This window comes from Bufo gargarizans, chromosome 5, assembly GCF_014858855.1.
Source record: "Bufo gargarizans isolate SCDJY-AF-19 chromosome 5, ASM1485885v1, whole genome shotgun sequence".
Lineage (NCBI taxonomy): Eukaryota > Metazoa > Chordata > Amphibia > Anura > Bufonidae > Bufo > Bufo gargarizans.
Window position 1 is genome coordinate 122,230,773 of NC_058084.1, and position 19,226 is coordinate 122,249,998.

Consider the following 19,226-nt stretch of genomic DNA (forward strand, 5'->3'; position numbering starts at 1 on the left):
TCACTGTCAAAAATGATGTAAAGTTGTAATACTGGTAAAAGGCTTGTACCAATGAAATGGAACATAGTATTCAATATAGATAGCCATATCAAAGAATAAAGTATAGAAATGGACACATGTAAAATGGGTTTACTTTCATACATTTGCTGCTATTTGTAGAAGTAGAAGGCTAAGGCTACACGACGACATGTGTCGACACAGGGCACAACTACAGGTAAAACTCGAAAAATTTGAATATCGTGCAAAAGTCCATTTACTGTATATACTCGAGTATAAGACGAGTTTTTTGGCACATATTTTTGTGCTCAAAAAGCCCCCTCGTCTTATACTCGAGTCTCGATTTGGCCGACCCGAAAATGCCACTGCAGCGAGCGGCCCGGCCGGCGCGTGACTGACGTCACTTAGTAACGCTCCTGCTTCCTGAAGTGGGAAGAGCGTTACTAAGTAATGTCAGTCACGCGCCGGCCGGCCAGCCAGCTCCCGCTCGCTGTAGTGCATTCATCGTGACAGTGAGTACAGCCGGACCTGTTATCAATAGGAGAGAGATTGTTTGTTTTACACAGGAGTAACACTTTAACGGCCTTTGCGTGTATGTGCGCAGTTTAGGACACGAGGGGACACATAGGGCCATGAGGGGGACCAGCATAAGATGCTATATGTCTTATGCTGCCCCCCCCCCCATGGCCCTTTGTGTCATAGCACATATCGCCTATAACAGCGTCCTCCACAGATCCACCCCATAACAGCGTCCTCCACAGATCCACCCCATAACAGTGCCATCCACAGGTCCCCATAAGTGTCCTCCACAGATCCCCCCCATAACAGTGCCATCCACAGGTCCGCATAAGTGTCCTCCACAGATCCCCCATAACAGTGTCCTCCACAGATCCACCCCATAACAGTGCCATCCACAGGTCCGCATAAGTGTCCTCCACAGATCCCCCACATATGCTGCATTTCCCACCCTAGTCTTATACTCGAGTCAATAATTTTTCCCATTTTTTGGGGGTAAAATTAGGGGCCTCGGCTTATAGTCGGGTCGGCTTATACTCGAGTATATACGGTATTTCAGTAATAAAAATTAAAATGTGAAACTAACATATGAGATAGACTTATTACATGCAAAGTGAGATATTTCAAGCCTTTATTTGTTATAATTTGGATGATTATGACTTACAGTTTATGAAACCCCAAAGTCTCAATTTTGAGGTACCCTTTGCTCAGGGGGTATGGATTAATTAGCTGACTAGAGTGTCACACTTTGAGCCTAGAATATAGAACCTTTTCACAAAATTCAAATTTTAAAGGGAGTCTTTCACCTAATCTGAACGTTTTAGACCGCTCAGATCAGGTTATAGACTCTTTGACCCTCATTACAATGTTACCTTTGTTTTCTGTGTCCCTCGTTCAGATATTGAAAAAACAAAAACAAATGAGATTCTGAAGGTGCCCAGGGGTGGCGTTACTGGGCAATGTGCCCAAAAAAACACCTCTTTTAGCCCTCTGGCCCACCCTTATGTCCTATTATTCCTTAATCCTCTGCCTCCAGCCGGCCGACGTCAAGAGAAGAAGTCAGGCTGGGAACGGGCCTGCACCTGCGCACTGCTCTGCTCATTATGGGCAGAGGAACAGCTTTTCATATTGCACATGTGTCGGCCAACTAAAGACAGAGACATAATGGGCAGAGCAGTGCGCAGATGCGGGCCAGTTCCCAGCCTGACTTCTTCTCTTGCCGCTCATGACGTCCGCCGGCTGGAGACAGAGGAGGAGGTAATATTAGGACAGAAGGGCGGGCCAGAGGGCTGAAAGGGGTGTGTTTTTCTGGGCACATCTCCCAGTAACGCAGCCCCTGGGCACCTTCAGAAGCTGAATTGCATACGTTTAAAAAGTGTTTTTTTCAATATCTTGACGAGGGACACCGAAAACAAAGGTAACATTGTAATGAGGGTCAAAGAGTCTATAACCTGATCTGAGCGGTCCAAAACGCTCAGATTAGGTGAAAGACTACCATTGAGCTGCATTGATGCAATTCCTTTTAATTTGCATTACTGAAATAAATTTACTTTTGCACGATATTCAAATTTTTCGAGTTTCATCTGAACACTGCTACATGTGTCGCGCGACATTTTGGATGGGTTTTGTGCGACACCATAGACTATCATTAAAAAAATTGTTGCGCGACATTACTGCGACAAATGTCGTTGTGTAGCCTAGCCTTAAAAGCAAATCATTTTAAACAGAACCACCAAGAAACAGATGACATTTTACAGTCTGTTTTAATTTTCTTTGAAGAACGGATATTTCAGTTGTTCATTAAACTTCCAAGATCAGTAAATCATGTACGTTTTTAGGTCTTTTTTTTTTGTGCCAGTGAACATAAAAGTATAATTTATAATTTCCTAAATTTGGCATTAAAATGTAATTACATGAAAAGAACACAGATTTGCCTCTAAGAAAAATATTTTTATGCTTTCCCATTGTACTTGTTCTCACTTTATATGCTGATTGATTTATGAGAAATTTACCCAATTTATGTCTAAATGAATGAGTTAGCAACTGTCACTGCAATTTAGGACATCTCAAACTAGGGGACTGCAACTGCTTTGTCTGTGGGATTGGTTGATAGTCTTCCCCCGTGGCCAGTTATCCCTTATCCCCAGGAACAGATCGGTGGGGGTCCTACCAATGGGACTCCCACCAGAGGCGGCACTTCCATTAGGCCACTTGGGCCACCGCCTAAGGCCTCGCGCTGGTGGGGACCTCGCTCTGGCTCCCACCCGCACCCGACACAACCGCAAGTACAATTTTATTGGCTTCCGTGGGTGGCCTGCTAAGCGGACTAATAAGAGCCGCCGCCGCCCGGCCGCTCTGAGCCCCTCTATGCCTCTTTAAGAGAGCAGTGGCTGCTGGGGCTCGGAGTGTGCTGCCGCACAGGCTCGTCTTCTGACTGAATGCAACGCCAGCCCCGCCCCCAGAGCGCTGCGCAGCCACAGTGGAGAAGGAGTCAGGGCCCTGCCTCACCTCAGTGTCCCTGTCTGGCTGCCGCCTGCACCCACAGACAGACAGTGGAGCCCGAAGAGGCCCAAGGTCAGGTCGATGTGTGTCCTGCTGGCTGCTGTGCCCATCCCCCCTTCGCGATGAAGCTGAGGCGAAACGCACGTCGAGGTTCCTATCCTGACCTCTTTCACCCCCCCCCCCTCCATCATGTCTTGCGGTATACACTGATTTTATTACAACTATTTATCTGGCTCAGTTCACCCTCTACACTGTGTAGTCTGTTTTATAAGCACCACATTATTTTCTGTTCGCCACCACAAAACAATCTGGAAGTGTCCCTCCATGTGGCATCATGTATGTGGGCAGACAGTGCTGTATCAAGTATGTGGGCAGTCATTTTTTGAAATAATGACAAGTGCTTTTTTTTTTTTTACTTAAGCCCCTGCCCTTCAAAATGTCTGTGCACGTCCCTACCCTGTACTATGTGCTGCAAGCATGCAGCTGCTAAACCCTGACTGTGACATCACTGTGTATACCCTGTACTGTGATGTCACTCACTGTGCATGTTAACCCTGTACTGTTAGTCACAGTACAGGGCTAATACGCACAGTGATGTCACATACAGTACAGCCAGGGTTAATCTTTATTATCGCTTGCATATCTTGTGTTCGTGGGGGCCTCATGTTTGAGTTTCGCCTAAGGCCTCACAAAGTCTAGAGCTGCCTCTGACTCCCACTGATCAAGAGAATAGGGGCCCCATATCCGGTGGAGCCCCTGTGAGACAGACGTAGCGGTCGGTCAGAAAAGCACGTCGCCACTCCATTATTTTCTAAAGGAGCACAAGTACGGCAGCACTCCCATAAAAATAAATGGAGTAGTGGCACACTGGGAATAGGGGATAACCTCTTATAACCGGGATATCCCCTTAACTATAGCCTGGTGAGGTGGCCTACCTCCAGTAATCTCAATATAACCAATTACAAAGATTTAGTAATTGCTTCCACGCCAAGGCCTTCATATGTCTGGAAGTCCACAGAAAAAAATTCACCTTTAAAATAATACACTGTTTTGAAGAAAAAACTATACAAAACCTTTATTTTGGACCACTTTTCTTTGAAGAATTGTTTTAATTTGGCTACGTTGGAAGGTTTTCAAGCATTAACTGCCCAATTAAGATCTTTCCAGAGCAACTCAGTGGGATCCAAGTCAGGACTTCGACTCGGCACTGCAAAACTATAATGTGATTCTTCTGACCCATTCAGAGGGACTTACTTGTGTGTGCTTTGTGCTGCATAACCTGTGCCTGAGTTTTAGGTCACAAACTGAAGGTCAAATAATCTCCTTTAGGATTGTATGACTGCAGAACACATAGTTCCATCAATTATGACAAATGATTGTTGAAGTCCTGCAGAAGCAAAGCAGCCTACCATGCTGTCCTTAGGGTTAAATGCGGCGTTAACATTACACCAGATGTAATGGGAGCCATATCTTACAAAAAGTTCTATCTTGGACTCATCAGTATACACAATATAACCCCAAAAGTCTTGGGGATCATCTAGATATTTTTGGCAAATGCATGATGGATCTTGGTGTTCTTTTAGGATAGTGGTGGTTTTCCCCTTGGGACTCTTCCATGGATGCCATTTTTGCCCAGTGTCTTTCTTATTGTGGAATCGTGTATATTGACCTTAACTGTGGCCTGCAGTTCTTTAGATGTTCGTTTGTTCTGTGGCCTCTTGAATGAGTTGTTGATGCACTCTTGGAAATTTTTATAAGCCGGGAACACCTGTGAACATTCACCACTGTTCCAAGTTTTTTTTCCCCCTTTGTAAATAATTGCTCTCAATGTGGTTTGTTGCGCCCAGAGCCTTTCCAGAGTTGTAGATATTATTTTGTTTGCTATCTGAATGCCTTTTAAAGCATTTTAGCCTGTTTCACATCATCAAACAAATTCTATTTAAAGAGGACCTGTCAGCAATCCTGACATGTCTCTTTTAGTAAATTCTTGTATTCTCTATTTTCTTATATACAGTCAAGTCACATTGTGACCACTTCCTACTTCCGAGGTAGGCAGAAGGAAGTCACGTGTCGTGAGCTGGCTTGGTGGGTATATCAGGTGTGTGATACGCTGTCTGCACACAGCTATGGCTAAAAAAGGGGCGATTTATCAAAGTTGCAAAAAGGAATGATTACTGGTTTCAGGCAAATGGTGGCAGTATTTCTGAAACTGTGCAGTTAGTGAAATGCACAGTTTGTGAAAATCAAATTCAAAAATTTTCTATCATCCAATTCAACCATCTACAAGACCTTCTACAGTATAGGTCCACTGCCTTGGATAACTTTTCAAATTAGCCCCATCCTTCAGATGACAAACTTGAGTCCTTACTAGCCCTCCTGTTGCCCAAAATATTTCCTGAATCCAATATGCTTTCCTCAACTTTGAATCTACCAAAATCATAATACATGTCCTCACTATATCCCCCATAGACTACATACAATAAAGTTCACAACCAATCCCCTCCACGACTCTCTACCTTAACCACCAATGCCTTCTGATATTTTTTATGCTCTGTGCAAAACTTTGTTCTCTATACCTTCTCTAGTTTGCTCCTTACATCATAAACTCAAAGATCTCCGAAGCTTATCCCGTCTACTTTGGAATTTTCTGCCACAACTTTGAAAATAACCTGAAAACAAGTTTACGGGTATAATAGTGTAACCAGCAGAAACATCCAAACTCCTGTTTCATCTGCACTGTTGTTCGAAATGCATTCAATAGTCCAATCTGAAAAAAGTAAGGGGTAGTAACAGAAGCATATATAGTAACAAGCCAGCTTCTGCTCGGACCTCCGGGGCACGGATGGTGCAGGACTGCACTCCCAGAGCAATAAATGTAAGCCATTTCCAGCCACCGGTATTGGTAAAATCCATTCAACTTTATTTTTTCTCCATTAAAAGCAGTTACAAAAGATAAATACGAAACAGGCCTCACATCTCTCTGACGCGTTTCGGGTACATGCTTGTAGCACCCTTAATCATAGAGTAACAGAAGCAGCTTTAATAAACACTAAACAGATGATACAGATGACGTTTCACAGTTATAGCATGGTCACAGTTGGTAGAAACGTTGTGGATGAAATAAAATTTCAAAGTTTATTAGATTTGCATTAAAAGAAAGGCGAGAGTATATAAGGCCCTACCTCAATATATACGAAAACACAAAATGGAAAAAATATATATTATTGGCGCTCTGAACTGCTATAGATGGCAGCCAAATCATCCCTCAGTATCTCTTTACGTATCTGAAGTGGGATTACTAGCTGGCCAGAATGATGCTCTACAGAGTGTATGTGGATAGTAACGCTATACACTCTGCGGTACGTTCAAGCTGGTATACATTGATGAAACCGCTGTAGCGCAGTATATAATCAGGACATTACCAGCTGCTGCACGTTCAGAGGTACTAGTAGCCAGACAATTTAAAGCTGCAAGGCAGGGATCTAATTACACTTTGTGGGTAACAAATTGCTGACCTCCCCACTAATAACACTGCCCCTATTGTTAAACAGCTATATTGTCTTGGCTAAATTTACAAAGCGGCTGTCTACCCCATCTCCATCCAGAGGATTGCGCTGAACCTGTACCCAGTTTCTTGATCACGTCCATAGTGTCTCTCACATGGGACAGGAGAGCCAACACAAAGGGATGTATGATTTTGTCTATGTATATGCTGATGCCTTGTGTAAGGCTCCCCACCCCACAGACAACGCGTCTCCCCTTCAGAGCGCTGATCTTAACAAGAACCACCTGAGACTATATTTCACTTCGGAAATCCATCAAAACCACATCATCTTCTTAGAGCTCAACATTTTTAGGGATCTGGAAGGGAATATATGCACACGTCTGTTCCGGCCACAGCCACGAACAGCCTCCTACAATGGGATAGCTGCCATCCGGTGGCTTTGAAAAAAGGTATCCCCAAAGGGCAGTACTGCGTAGAAACTGCTCTAGGCTGGCAAACTACCAGGTGACAGCCAGGGATCTTCAGAGTAGGTTTACAAACAGGGAATATCCAAGACATGTCTTGATGAACACATACCAGCACTCACTTGCAGTAAATCGTGACACATTGTTGGTACCACGGACCAGAGAGGGTGACGACAATCAACTCCATATTATTGCCACGCTTGATGAGGCACATATAAATGTATGTGATGTTCTCACCTGCTATTTGGGCATCCTTAAATCTGACCCAGATGAGGGACACCTCGTAGGTGCCACCCCGACCATCACCTTTCGCCGTGGCCGCAATTTAACCCCTTAAAGGGAGTCTGTCACCACATTTGACCATATTAGACAGATCCTATAGCGTTATATGTGCCACCCAGCAGTTTAAAACGGTACCTTTGTTGCATATAACCGAGTCTTCTTTCTGCCAAAAATGAACTTTGAAGATTATGTAAATGAGCCTTCTCAAGTGCCCAGGGCGGTGTCTCAATCTTCCGAGCCCAAGACCGGACCTCCCCAACGGCTCATAACCCTGCCCTCCGTGTGCCTGTGCCCGCCCGTTTACAAACTCCCCTCACCTTTTCCATTGCGGCTGCGCGGACAAATACGAGTAAACGGGCGGGCACAGGCACACGGAGGGCAGGGTTATGAGCCGTTGGGGAGGTCCCGTCTTGGGCTCGGAAGATTGAGACACCGCCCTGGGCACTTGAGAGGGCTCATTTACATAATCTTCAAAGTTCATTTTTGGCAGAAAGAAGACTCGGTCATATGCAACAAAGGTACCGTTTTTAACTGCTGGGTAGCACATATAACGCTATAGGATCTGTCTAATATGGTCAAATGTGGTGACAGACTCCCTTTAAGGACCCTGCCATTTTTCACCTTAAGGACCTGGCCATTTCTTGCAAATCTGACATGTGTCACTTTATATGGGAATAACTTTGGAACGCTTTTACTTATCCAAGCCATTCTGAGATTGCTTTCTAGTCACACATTGTACTTCATGACAGTGGTAAATTTGAGTCAAAATATTTCATTTGTATTTATAAAAAAATACCAAATTTACCAAAAATTGGGAAAAATTCATAATTTTCAAAATTTCTATTTCTCTGCTTTTAAAACAGATAGTAATACCTCCTAAAATAGTCATTACTTTAAATTTCCCATATGTCTACTTCATGTTTGGATCATTTTGTAAAATGACATTCACTGGTCACACAGCTCCCCAAACATAGCACTGAGGAAGGGCTATGGATGTGTGAGGAGTACTGAAGGGGTTAACCCTGCAGCTGAGGAGGAAGGGCAGGCTAACCCACAGCTTTGATCTCCTCAGCACTAGAGAAGGAGAATTACAAGTAGTTCAGTTCTCATCAACTGTGTGTTTACTCACAGTGACAGTTTTACTGCAGGACGAAATTGTTCGTCCTAGTGCTATTTTAAACTGATGATCGATCCTCTGCATCTGATCGGCGGGGTCCGGCACACGGGACCCCCACCAATCAGCTGATTGAGAAGGCAGCGGCGCTGGCAGTAGCGCCCGCGGCCTTCTTGCTGTTTACCGCAGGCCCAGTGACGTCACGACATCCAGAGGATAGATCATCAGTTTAAAATAACTGTAGAACCCCTTTAAGAGATCGATTGGTGCACAGCTTTTTATAAACCCCTCAGCCGGCGATGTCGCTCGATCGACAACCTAAGGGCACGTTTCGCTGTAGTGGCTGTATGGCATGCGGAGCGACTGAGCGGGGGAACAGTTTTATCAGTACAGTGACACAAAAAAGATTAGCAATTTTGTCATTTATAAATTGCAGAACCAGAGGTGTCATCTATCTGGCAACATGTACGTGCGGCCTCCAATATGTAGGCAAAACTATACCAGAGTTTCAGTGGAGGATAGGGGAACATCTCAATGACATCCGTAATGATGCTGATACGCCTATCGCACGTCACATATCCAGTCACTCCGGCAGAGCGGAGGCCATTAAGTTTCAAGGCATTGAGGTGATTAGGAGGACTCCTAGAGGGGGTGACTTTGATACAAAACTGTTACAGAAGGAGGCAGAATTGAGATTCAGGCTACGCACCATACATCCTGAAGGTCTGAATGAACACATCTCGTATACAGTACAGACCAAAAGTTTGGACACACCTTCTCATTCAAAGAGTTTTCTTTATTTTCATGACTATGAAAATTGTAGATTCACACTGAAGGCATCAAAACTATGAATTAACACATGTGGAATTATATACTTATCAAAAAAGTATGAAACAACTGAAAATATGTCAAAGTAGCCACCTTTTGCTTTGATTACTGCTTTGCACACTCTTGGCATTCTCTTGATGAGCTTCAAGAGGTAGTCACCTAAAATGGTTTTCACTTCACAGGTGTGCCCTGTCAGGTTTAATAAGTGGGATTTCTTGCCTTATAAATGGGGTTGGGACCATCAGTTGCGTTGTGGAGAAGTCAGGTGGATACACAGCTGATAGTCCTACTGAATAGACTGTTAGAATTTGTATTATGGCAAGAATAAAGCAGCTAAGTAAAGAAAAACGAGTGGCCAACATTACTTTAAGAAATGAAGGTCAGTCAGTCCGAAAATTTTGGAAAAACTTTGAAAGTGTCCCCAAGTGCAGTCACAAAAACCATCAAGCGCTACAAAGAAACTGGCTCACATGCGGACCACCCCAGGAAAGGAAGACCAAGAGTCACCTCTGCTGCGGAGGATTAGTTCATCCGAGTCACCAGCCTCAGAAATCGCGGGTTAACAGCAGCTCAGATTAGAGACCAGGTCAATGCCACACAGAGTTCTAGCAGCAGACACATCTCTAGAACAACTGTTAAGAGGAGACTGTGTGAATCAGGCCTTCATGGTAAAATATCTGCTAGGAAACCACTGCTAAGGACAGGCAACAAACAGAAGAGACTTGTTTGGGCTAAAGAACACAAGGAATGGACATTAGACCAATGGAAATATGTGCTTTGGTCTGATGAGTCCAAATTTGAGATCTTTGGTTCCAACCACTGTGTCTTTGTGCGACGCAGAAAAGGTGAACGGGTGGACTCTACATGCCTGGTTCCCACAGTGAAGCATGGAGGAGTAGGTGTGATGGTGTGGGGGTGCTTTGCTGGTGACACTGTTGGGGATTTATTCAAAATTGAAGGCATACTGAACCAGCATGGCTACCACGCATCTTGCAGCAGCATGCTATTCCATCCGGTTTGCGTTTAGTTGGACCATCATTTATTTTTCAACAGGACAATGACCCCAAACACACCTCCAGGCTGTGTAAGGGCTATTTGACCATGAAGGAGAGTGATGGGGTGCTGCGCCAGATGACCTGGCCTCCACAGTCACCGACCTGAACCTAATTGAGATGGTTTGGGGTGAGCTGGACCACAGAGTAAAGCCAAAAGGGCCAACAAGTGCTAAGCATCTCTGGGAACTCCTTCAAGACCGTTGGAAGACCATTTCAGGTGACAACCTCTTGAAGCTCATCAAGAGAATGGCAAGAGTGTGCAAAGCAGTAATCAAAGCAAAAGGTGGCTACTTTGAAGAACCTAGAATATGACATATTTTCAGTTGTTTCACACTTTTTTGTTATGTATATAATTCCACGTGTTAATTCATAGTTTTGATGCCTTCAGTGTGAATCTACAATTTTCATAGTCATGAAAATAAAGACAACTCTTTGAATGAGAAGGTGTGTCCAAACTTTTGGTCTGTACTGTACATGTTTCATTTAAATGGGACTCTTGTCTCCTGTTGGCCCTCCTTGGATGTACCTAAAATGGGAATTCTTCCCCCCCATCCCCCATTCTGGTCAGCAATTTGTTACCCACAAAGTGTAATTAGATCCCTGCCTCGAAGCTTTAAATTGTCTGGCTACTAGTACCGGTACTGGTAATGTCCTGATTATATACTGCGCTACAGCGGTTTCATCAAGGTATACCAGCTTGAACGTACCACAGAGTGTATAGCGTTACTATCCACATACACTCTGTAGAGCATCAATCTGGACAGCTAGTAATCCCACTTCAGATACATAAAGAGGTTCTGAGGGGTGATTTGGCTGCCATCTATAGCAGATTAGAGCGCCAATACTATATTTATTTTCCATTTTGTGTGTTTCTATATATTGAGGTAGGGCCTTATATACACTCGCCTTTCTTTTAATGCAAATCTAATAAACTTAGAAATGTTATTTCATCCACAACGTTTCTGCCAACTGTGACCGTAGTAACAGAAGCCAAGTCAAAGAGTGAAACATATCAAAAATAAGAGTCTGAGATGAAACATTCATCTATCCAAAGATGAAAAGGAAATATTATAAGGGCAGACTGGATGGAGCATGTGGACTTTTTCTGCCATGAAGCTTCTAATGAGGACTAACATCAGAGATGCAACCAGTGAGTTTTACTTATCGGAAAGGAATAAATCTGTTCCTATTGACAAATGTGTACTCTCTCTATTCTGTCTTACCAATATTATTTTCCTCTTGCTATGCCACGGTAGTCAATTAGCACAGATTTACAAAAACAAATACAAAAAAAACATAGAAAACTGTTACTTACCTAAACCTGATTTTTTTAACCGTTTTAAGTGCTGGCTTATTTGCTTGCCAGGGGGTGATTTTTGCCCTTGCTTAGTTTCCTTATCAGAACTGTCTGCTTCACCGTTTTTTGACTCAGACCCTTGAAACACAAGAGGAACAACACTATTACAAATCAAATAGGAATGCAATCAAACTAGCTGAATGCTAAAACAGATAGGGGGAAAAAAACATCCTGCTAATGATTAGGTTTGAAGGGTAACCCCATAGACCATATACTGATTTCCAGAATCATTATTAAGTCAGTAAAAGAACTCATATACAGGGGACTCCCCTCTATGACATCCATATGTCCAAAGAGAGCATATCGACTGGAGAGGTATTCAGCAGACATCGCCCTTTGGTGAAATAGACATGTCAGACCTACAGCTTTCCATCTGTATGGATATCTCTACAGTGATGATGTGTCGACACAGACAGGTGACCACTGCAACCAAGCACTGGGTTCAGCAGTGACGTGTACCATTTATGGTCCATTCACACGTCCGTAAGTGTTCTGCGGATCCGCAAACATGGACACTGGCAATGTGCATTCCGCAATTTGCGGACCGCACATCGCCGCCACTATGATAGAAAATGCCTAATCTTGTCCGAAATTGCAGACAAGAATAGGACATGTTCTATTTTTTTTGCAGTAATGGAAGCACGGATGCAGAAGTGCGGATCCGCAAATGCGGATGCGGACAGCACATTCTGGCCCCAATTGAAAATGAATGGGAACGGATGCGGACCCATTTTGCGGACGTGTGAATGGACCCTTAAGAGTCCAGATAAAATACAAAGGAGACCCCAAAAATAGAACATTAATATCTGTTTATGTTTCTACTAGATTTCACAAATGTTATTAAAGAGACTGAACAGGCATTGGAAATATTCTGTATGTGTATACACTGTAGAGACACAAATACTTACAATGTCTCTTTAAGTATGTAAAAACCTAAACTCAACCCCTCTGCTTCCTTTGACTTCAAGATGCTATCCAACATGATTATTAAAGACATGTTAAGATCCTATGCAAATAAAAAAAGGATTGGACAAGTGTGGCTGTGTATACACAAACATGCACACTGTCCATTCAGTCTCTTTAATTCCGTGAAATCTACAGTGGATCCCTCTGCTTCCCTTTTTAACTCATAACTTCAAGATGTTATCCAACGTGATTCTCCAAGAAGTGTCAAGATCCCCTAGTAATAAAGAGGACACAATGGGCATTCAAGGGGCACTACTGACCGTTAATAATCTGCTAAACTGACACAGTAACACTCTGGCAAAGGGATATCTCCAGGAGTAATTCTCTGGCTACAATCTAGTACTTCACCCTATGTGCTGTAATATTAATGTAAGCTAACAGAATGCCATCTATTGCACAAGAGGGGAACAGAGGCAACGACATGTAAATCTAATAACGTAATAAACAATCTAAAGAACTAGAATAAAGAACTAAAATATTGAAACGTCACTGACACTGATCTGTCTGTCTATCAAGCCTCCTTCTGTATCTACCGATAACCAAAAAATGCACTAATACTTTTATGAGGGATCTACAAGGCAAATGCCACAAGATAAGCGTGGGTAACGGAGCTACATTTGCAGGCATTTAGCGCCAGCATGTGGTCCCATATCACATTTCTTCAACCAGGCTGCAAGGATTGGTTTTCCGTATCTTTCTGCAGCAGCCAAACCATTTTGTTATGCGTAGTGAGCCCTAACGCCCGCTTATGTATGTACATGCATGCATCTGTGCAAGCAGGGTATATCATCGTCAAACTGTAGGCAGAGCAGCAAAGAGACCGTCTTCATGCGGCTCTCCCTTCATCGCACAGCCCTGCTGTACACAAAAGGCTCAGCGAATGGATTTTCCCTGATAAAATGTGCAGCTTCTTTTCATCTTTACCTGAAGGTGAATCCGACTGCTCATCAGACACCTTAAGAGGCGTCAGGATGACACGAGGGACGGTCTTGTTTACCATCATAGAGACCCCATTTCTCCTCTTCTGCTGCTGCCTCAAAGCCTAAACAAAGGAAAAGAAGACAGTCAGGTTTACGGGGAACATCAGGCACGGAGACACCAGCACATTGCATACAGTCACAGGCTGCTTTCCAGGTGCCAGCCCTTATGGAAAGATTAGCCTTGGATAATCTGAAATTTAAAAAACTTGGAACTTGGAGCAGAAATACGCTGAAGCTAACGGTATTTATCTCACTGCTCGTAACAACAAAGGCATCTGGAGACGATCGTACTACCTCCCATTCACCACATCAGGCACATCGCGCCGTCATTTTCAAGTCAAAGAGAAAGCGTTAAGTGTTTTAGCAGGCGGCAAGTGTATGTGTGTACGTCTGTACATCCCTCGCAGGTGCATCTGCTTCCCTATCCTGCTCAGTCAATCAAGTTAAACAGAGAGTGTCATCAGTATGGGCAGCATGTAAGGACTACAGTATTGATGCACTCGCTCAGCCGTGCGGAGTGCTGCACAGAAATCACTGAACACGGAGGAATCAATCGCTCCGAGCATAGGAATACTCGCAGGGCTTCTGTCTGCCTGACTTTGGGAATTAACCTTCAAGCTGCCAACAGGAGGCGATTGGAAAATTCAGCAAAAAGCTGGAAAAAACCCCCCCATAAAAGTGCCATGGGTGAGCAAACGGTTCGCTGAGATCCTGTCATTAACCATATCTGTCAGACAGACTCGTTCTTTGTGCGTTTCTAAGGATACGTTTGGAAAAGATTTACCAAACCCTGGCATCTTTTCAAAGAAACAGTTAATAAGTCTTTCGCCTGAACCCCCCCCCCCCCCTTAAAAAAAAAAAAAAAAAGGATAAAACAATATCTGAACAATGCACACACAAAATGACAAGACAAGATTAGAAAGAAATATTCAGATCGCTCAAGAGGCCATTCGAGTGGATAACGTTATAAAAGTGTCAACAGATAGCGGCACAGGTCATGCACAGTTCTGCGCACTAACTCCGCTGCTCGCGGATTTCAAAAAGACCCAACTGTTGCCAATATCATCCATGGTCACAAGCCAAATTATTCACGCACTACAATGGCAGCGCTTTGTGCAATGCACATTCATTGTGCCTTCCTCTCTAATTCAATTTGGGCAAGGTGTATGGGACAATACCAGAGTCCCTTAGGGATAATCCAAGAAAACAATAATCATTACAATGAGCAATGAAAAAGAATAGGAGCAATGGAAGGAAACTGACAACAAATGGCGAGCATGATGACGGCACATCACCAATGATTTTTCACTCTGCTCCATACTTACAATAGCTTACTATTCTGTTACACAGATACACAGACATACAAATAATGGGGGAGTAAATTCCTTACTGACTCAAAAGGTACCTGAGCTTTCAATAAAAAAAAAAGTTTGCACGGCTGTGCTTCTTTGTACAATAATATTTGTGAAGGAACAGTTATGTTTGGGCCTCCCTAATGTTTTTTCAACCATATTATTCCTGTTTCAGCTGCACAGCTACATGCATTTCACTCAGAAGCAGGGGGCATCTCCCCTCTTCCAGCTCTCTACTGGAGTGCGGGACAATTATCCCGCGGGCGGCCCGACGTGCACAGTATCATTGTAATCTATGATGCTGTGTACTTCCGTGCGCACGATCAATGCCGCTCCGGGACATATGGCCTGCTCATGGACCATATATCTCAGAGGGCATACGGTCGTGGGCAAGAGGCCTAAGTGTGTATACAGAGATAGCTGTCAGTCACTGATAACTGTACCCGGGGGAGGTGTTATCAGTGAATGATAGCATTCTCTGTGTAAGTGTGTATACAGAGATAGTTGTACATGGGGCAGTCTAATCTTCAGAAAGAGCAAAGATTTAAATAAATAAATATGTTTTGCTGATTCTTTTCTCACAAAACTACAGGTATATATCAATCTACTCAACACCTCATGCTCGGAAACATGCTGCCTGCAGATTGCACGGCATTTCACGCCGACAGGTCCTCTCTAGAGGTCTTTTATTCAAAGCAATAATGGTCTGAATGATCAGTTGAACGAATGATCAATCCCAATCATTGCTCATGTAAACCTGTCGTGCACACAGTGTGTAGCTAACAATACATATCAATGAAAGTCAAATAGGGATGATCAGATGCTGGTGTAAAAGAACCCTTAGCCCATTGTACTAGTGCTCTGTGGGAAATGGCTGTTATCCCACGTCTTACATGTAACCATCATTTTAAGTTTATTGTTAATACAGTGAATGGATAGAGATTTTTTTGTACTAGAAAACAAGGTGTGAGAGTCTTCTTAGCCTAAAAAAGCGTATTACAAAAATTAATAACCCTGCCCCATACTATATATAATTTAAAAAAATGACAGTTACACTTTAGTTGTCATTATGGTTGACATTCTACTATCTCAGACTTCTCGAAATAAACTGAAATAAATTACAGAGAGCGCTCTCACAGCGGACAGAAGGTTTTCTGATCCCCCCTCTGATATCGGGTCTGCACGCCTGAACTTCTGGCTTTCACGCTGCAGGAAACGTGAGATGCAACAATTAAGAAATGTGAGCACATAATGTATGCTGACCTTTCTTTTTAATAATTGGCCTAAATATCTTTATAATTACTACTGAGATACAATAATTGCAGCCATTGTTAATGGAATTACACCTTTTTATGTAATTATTGCAACTTATGAATGTGCTAATAAGTATGGTTAGTTTTAATGTATTTATGTAATTGGTCATTATTGTATTAAAGATGTCAGTCTATAAGACATTTATATTTTATGGCTTTGTCACTACATTATTATTTAGCAGGGCTAACACTACTCAGCAGTTCATTTCGTTTTTGTAGATACAAATGGTAAATCATCATGCTTAAATGCTAATTCTGATTAGGAATATTTATAGCCAGTAACATTAGAACGCTCTTCATGTGATTGTATCCAGCAATTTCTCCTGGACGTAAGTGAATATTGCAATACCATCTGCATCAACAAAAATAATTTTTACATTTCACAGTATGAAATCTCAGCAATCTCTGGGTGGAGAATAAAAGAATATCATGGTTGACAACAGTGGTACTTTTACATATTGGATACCGTACATTCCTAACAGCTTGTACGCCAAATATAGATGGATCTTTGAGTCATACAGAGCAAGACATGAAAATATAGGAAATGTAGATAAAGGGGTGACTGCCTATGAAGAAAACCAAAAGGGTGAAAGATGAAAAAAATATATCACATACAATATTTTTCGCTTTATAAGAACCACTCCCCCCCCCCCCCAAAAAAAAATGGAGGGAAATGGCAGTGCGTCTTATAAAGTGAATACTAGTAAGCACTTCCACTATGGAAGCGCTCACTAGTATGCAGTAAGTGTGGGGGGAAAAAGCGCTGCAAGCACCTCCTTGCAAAGGGCCGTGCTGCACTGTCCTGACCGTGTACAGGGGGTCTGATCTGATGTCCTGATATGGGAGTCTGATCTGATGTCCTGATATGGGGGTCTGATCCAATATTCTGATATGAGAGTCTGGTGTGAGGTCCTAATATGGGGTCTAATGAAAACATTTTTTTTTTTCTTATTATTATTTTCCTCCTCTAAAACCTGCGATGCGTCTTATAATGTGAAAAATACAGTATGTTCAATAACAGTATACTAAATTGATCAAATCTCAATTTTAGATTAATTTGTCACCAGTGGACATTCTGAATCTGTAATATTACTAAATGTCATGATAGACTAAACACATTGATTTTAAAGGGACTTTACATAGAATACTGTGACAGAAAACCAATCTATTGTCAGAGTCAAAACAGTACCTACACTTTTAGATGACCTTTCAGAATAAGCATGCATACACACACATAATAGCTCCAATTCTCACCATTATATGACTTGTATCTGGGACTAGCTGCAATGAGGTCTCCCATTCAGAGCACACAGAAGAAGAGGAGATTCTACTCCCTTATCACTAGCTTTCATATACGTAGGAGAAGAATAGTATGGAAGACATTAGAGAGAATGTACTGAACAGAATAGATGTCAAAGGCCAGTCTTTTTAAAAGACCATAACCTGCCATTAAACACAATCACATATTTACATTGCTGCAGCATGAGGTATATACTAAAATGATGTAAAATAGCCAGACTGTTGACATGAGAGGGTTAAAGGGGTTGTTGAGAGGTATTACTTTTTTTAAATAAAAAAACAAAAAAGCCAAACTAACGTCTTATTCAGACTTTCAGTGAACCATAAATGTGTGTTGTCCATGTTCTCCATGTACAGCACAAATACCTATTGATTTTAATGTGTGTATTCAAACATCCGTGATTTACCACGGTCCGGGGGTCTAGGCATACACCACGGAAACGTGCCCTATTATTGTCCGTGTTTACAGATCCATGACACTTATTATAGTCTATGGGTCCGTTAAAAAAACAAACAAACACAGATGGCATCCATGTTTGACGATCATTCCTAGGAGACACTCATGAAATTAATTTTCCGCTGAGCAGTGTCCATGGAATACAGATGTAAAAAACAGACAGATGGACCAAACACGGATCGTTCACAGACATCTTCATGGATAAATCACTGACCATCTTGTCAATGATGTCATCACGGACGTGTGAATGATCCTGACTCTCATCAATCTATCGATTTCCTGCCACTGCTGTTCCAATGCTCCTTGCTGCTCCCCAGTTCCTGTTCTGGCTTCAATATACTGGAAATGCCAGGAAAGGCCCCCTCAGCCAATCAATGGCCATAGCAGAGACCCGTATAAGCCAGTAATTAGCTGAGTGGGCCTTTCTTGGCATATCAAGCCTGGAACAGGAACTGGAGAACAGGGGGGGACCGGAGCAGCATTGGAAGTGTGAGTCATATAAAAATTAAAAGTCAGCCATCTCATTTGGCCCTGTCAATCTTGCGTCTGCACCGCTGATCCTAGTAGAGGCTCTACTGCGGCCACCTGAGCAACGCAGATATCAACTGTGCATGCACCGCAACACTTCCAGGTAGACTTCTGGCCCTATCAATCAAGGGAGAGGTGGGAGATGCTTGAGCAGCGGGCTGATTAATGAACAAATCTGATTTGTAAAAACTGATTCGCTAAGTTTTTACAAATCAAATGGACAAACCCCTTTTAATTCTATGGCTGTGAAAGGAAGTAGAGGGTATGTTGCTCTGTAAAATAAAAACTGAGCTCCAGGCCCGATCAAAATATATTATGAAATAGGCAAAGAGTTAAAAGAGCATAAAGCAGCAAAACTACTCATAATGTTAAAAATGCAAAAGGAATTTAGAGGTGCATAAGGGTACTTTCACACTAGCGTTAAAGTTTTCCGGTATTGGGTTCCTTCACAGGAGCTCAATACCGGGAAAAAAACGCTTCAGTTTTATCCCAATGCATTCTGAATAGACAGCAATCCATTCAGTATGCATCAGGATGTCTTCAGTTCAGTCCCTCTTACCGTATTTGGCCGGAGAAAATACAGCAGCATGCTGGGGTATTTTCTCCGGCCAAAATTCCGGAACACTTGCTGGAATAAATGTATTAAATGCCAGATCAGTGTTCCGGAAAAACGGATCTGGTTTCAAGGTCTGCGCATGCACAGTCCTTTAA

At 42.7% G+C, this 19,226-nt stretch overlaps 1 protein-coding gene across 2 annotated transcripts in view; it reads right to left on the reverse strand.

The window, feature by feature from the left end:
- Positions 1-19,226, reverse strand: part of ASXL3 (ASXL transcriptional regulator 3) — a 158,010-nt gene that overhangs the window by 52,738 nt on the left and 86,046 nt on the right. For both annotated transcript variants that reach the window (XM_044293282.1, XM_044293281.1), the window contains 2 exons: positions 13,511-13,628; positions 11,579-11,698 (listed from right to left, as the gene is read on the reverse strand). In XM_044293282.1, the coding sequence (XP_044149217.1) occupies positions 11,579-11,698; positions 13,511-13,628 (238 nt within the window). The remainder of the gene's footprint in view (positions 1-11,578; positions 11,699-13,510; positions 13,629-19,226) is intronic.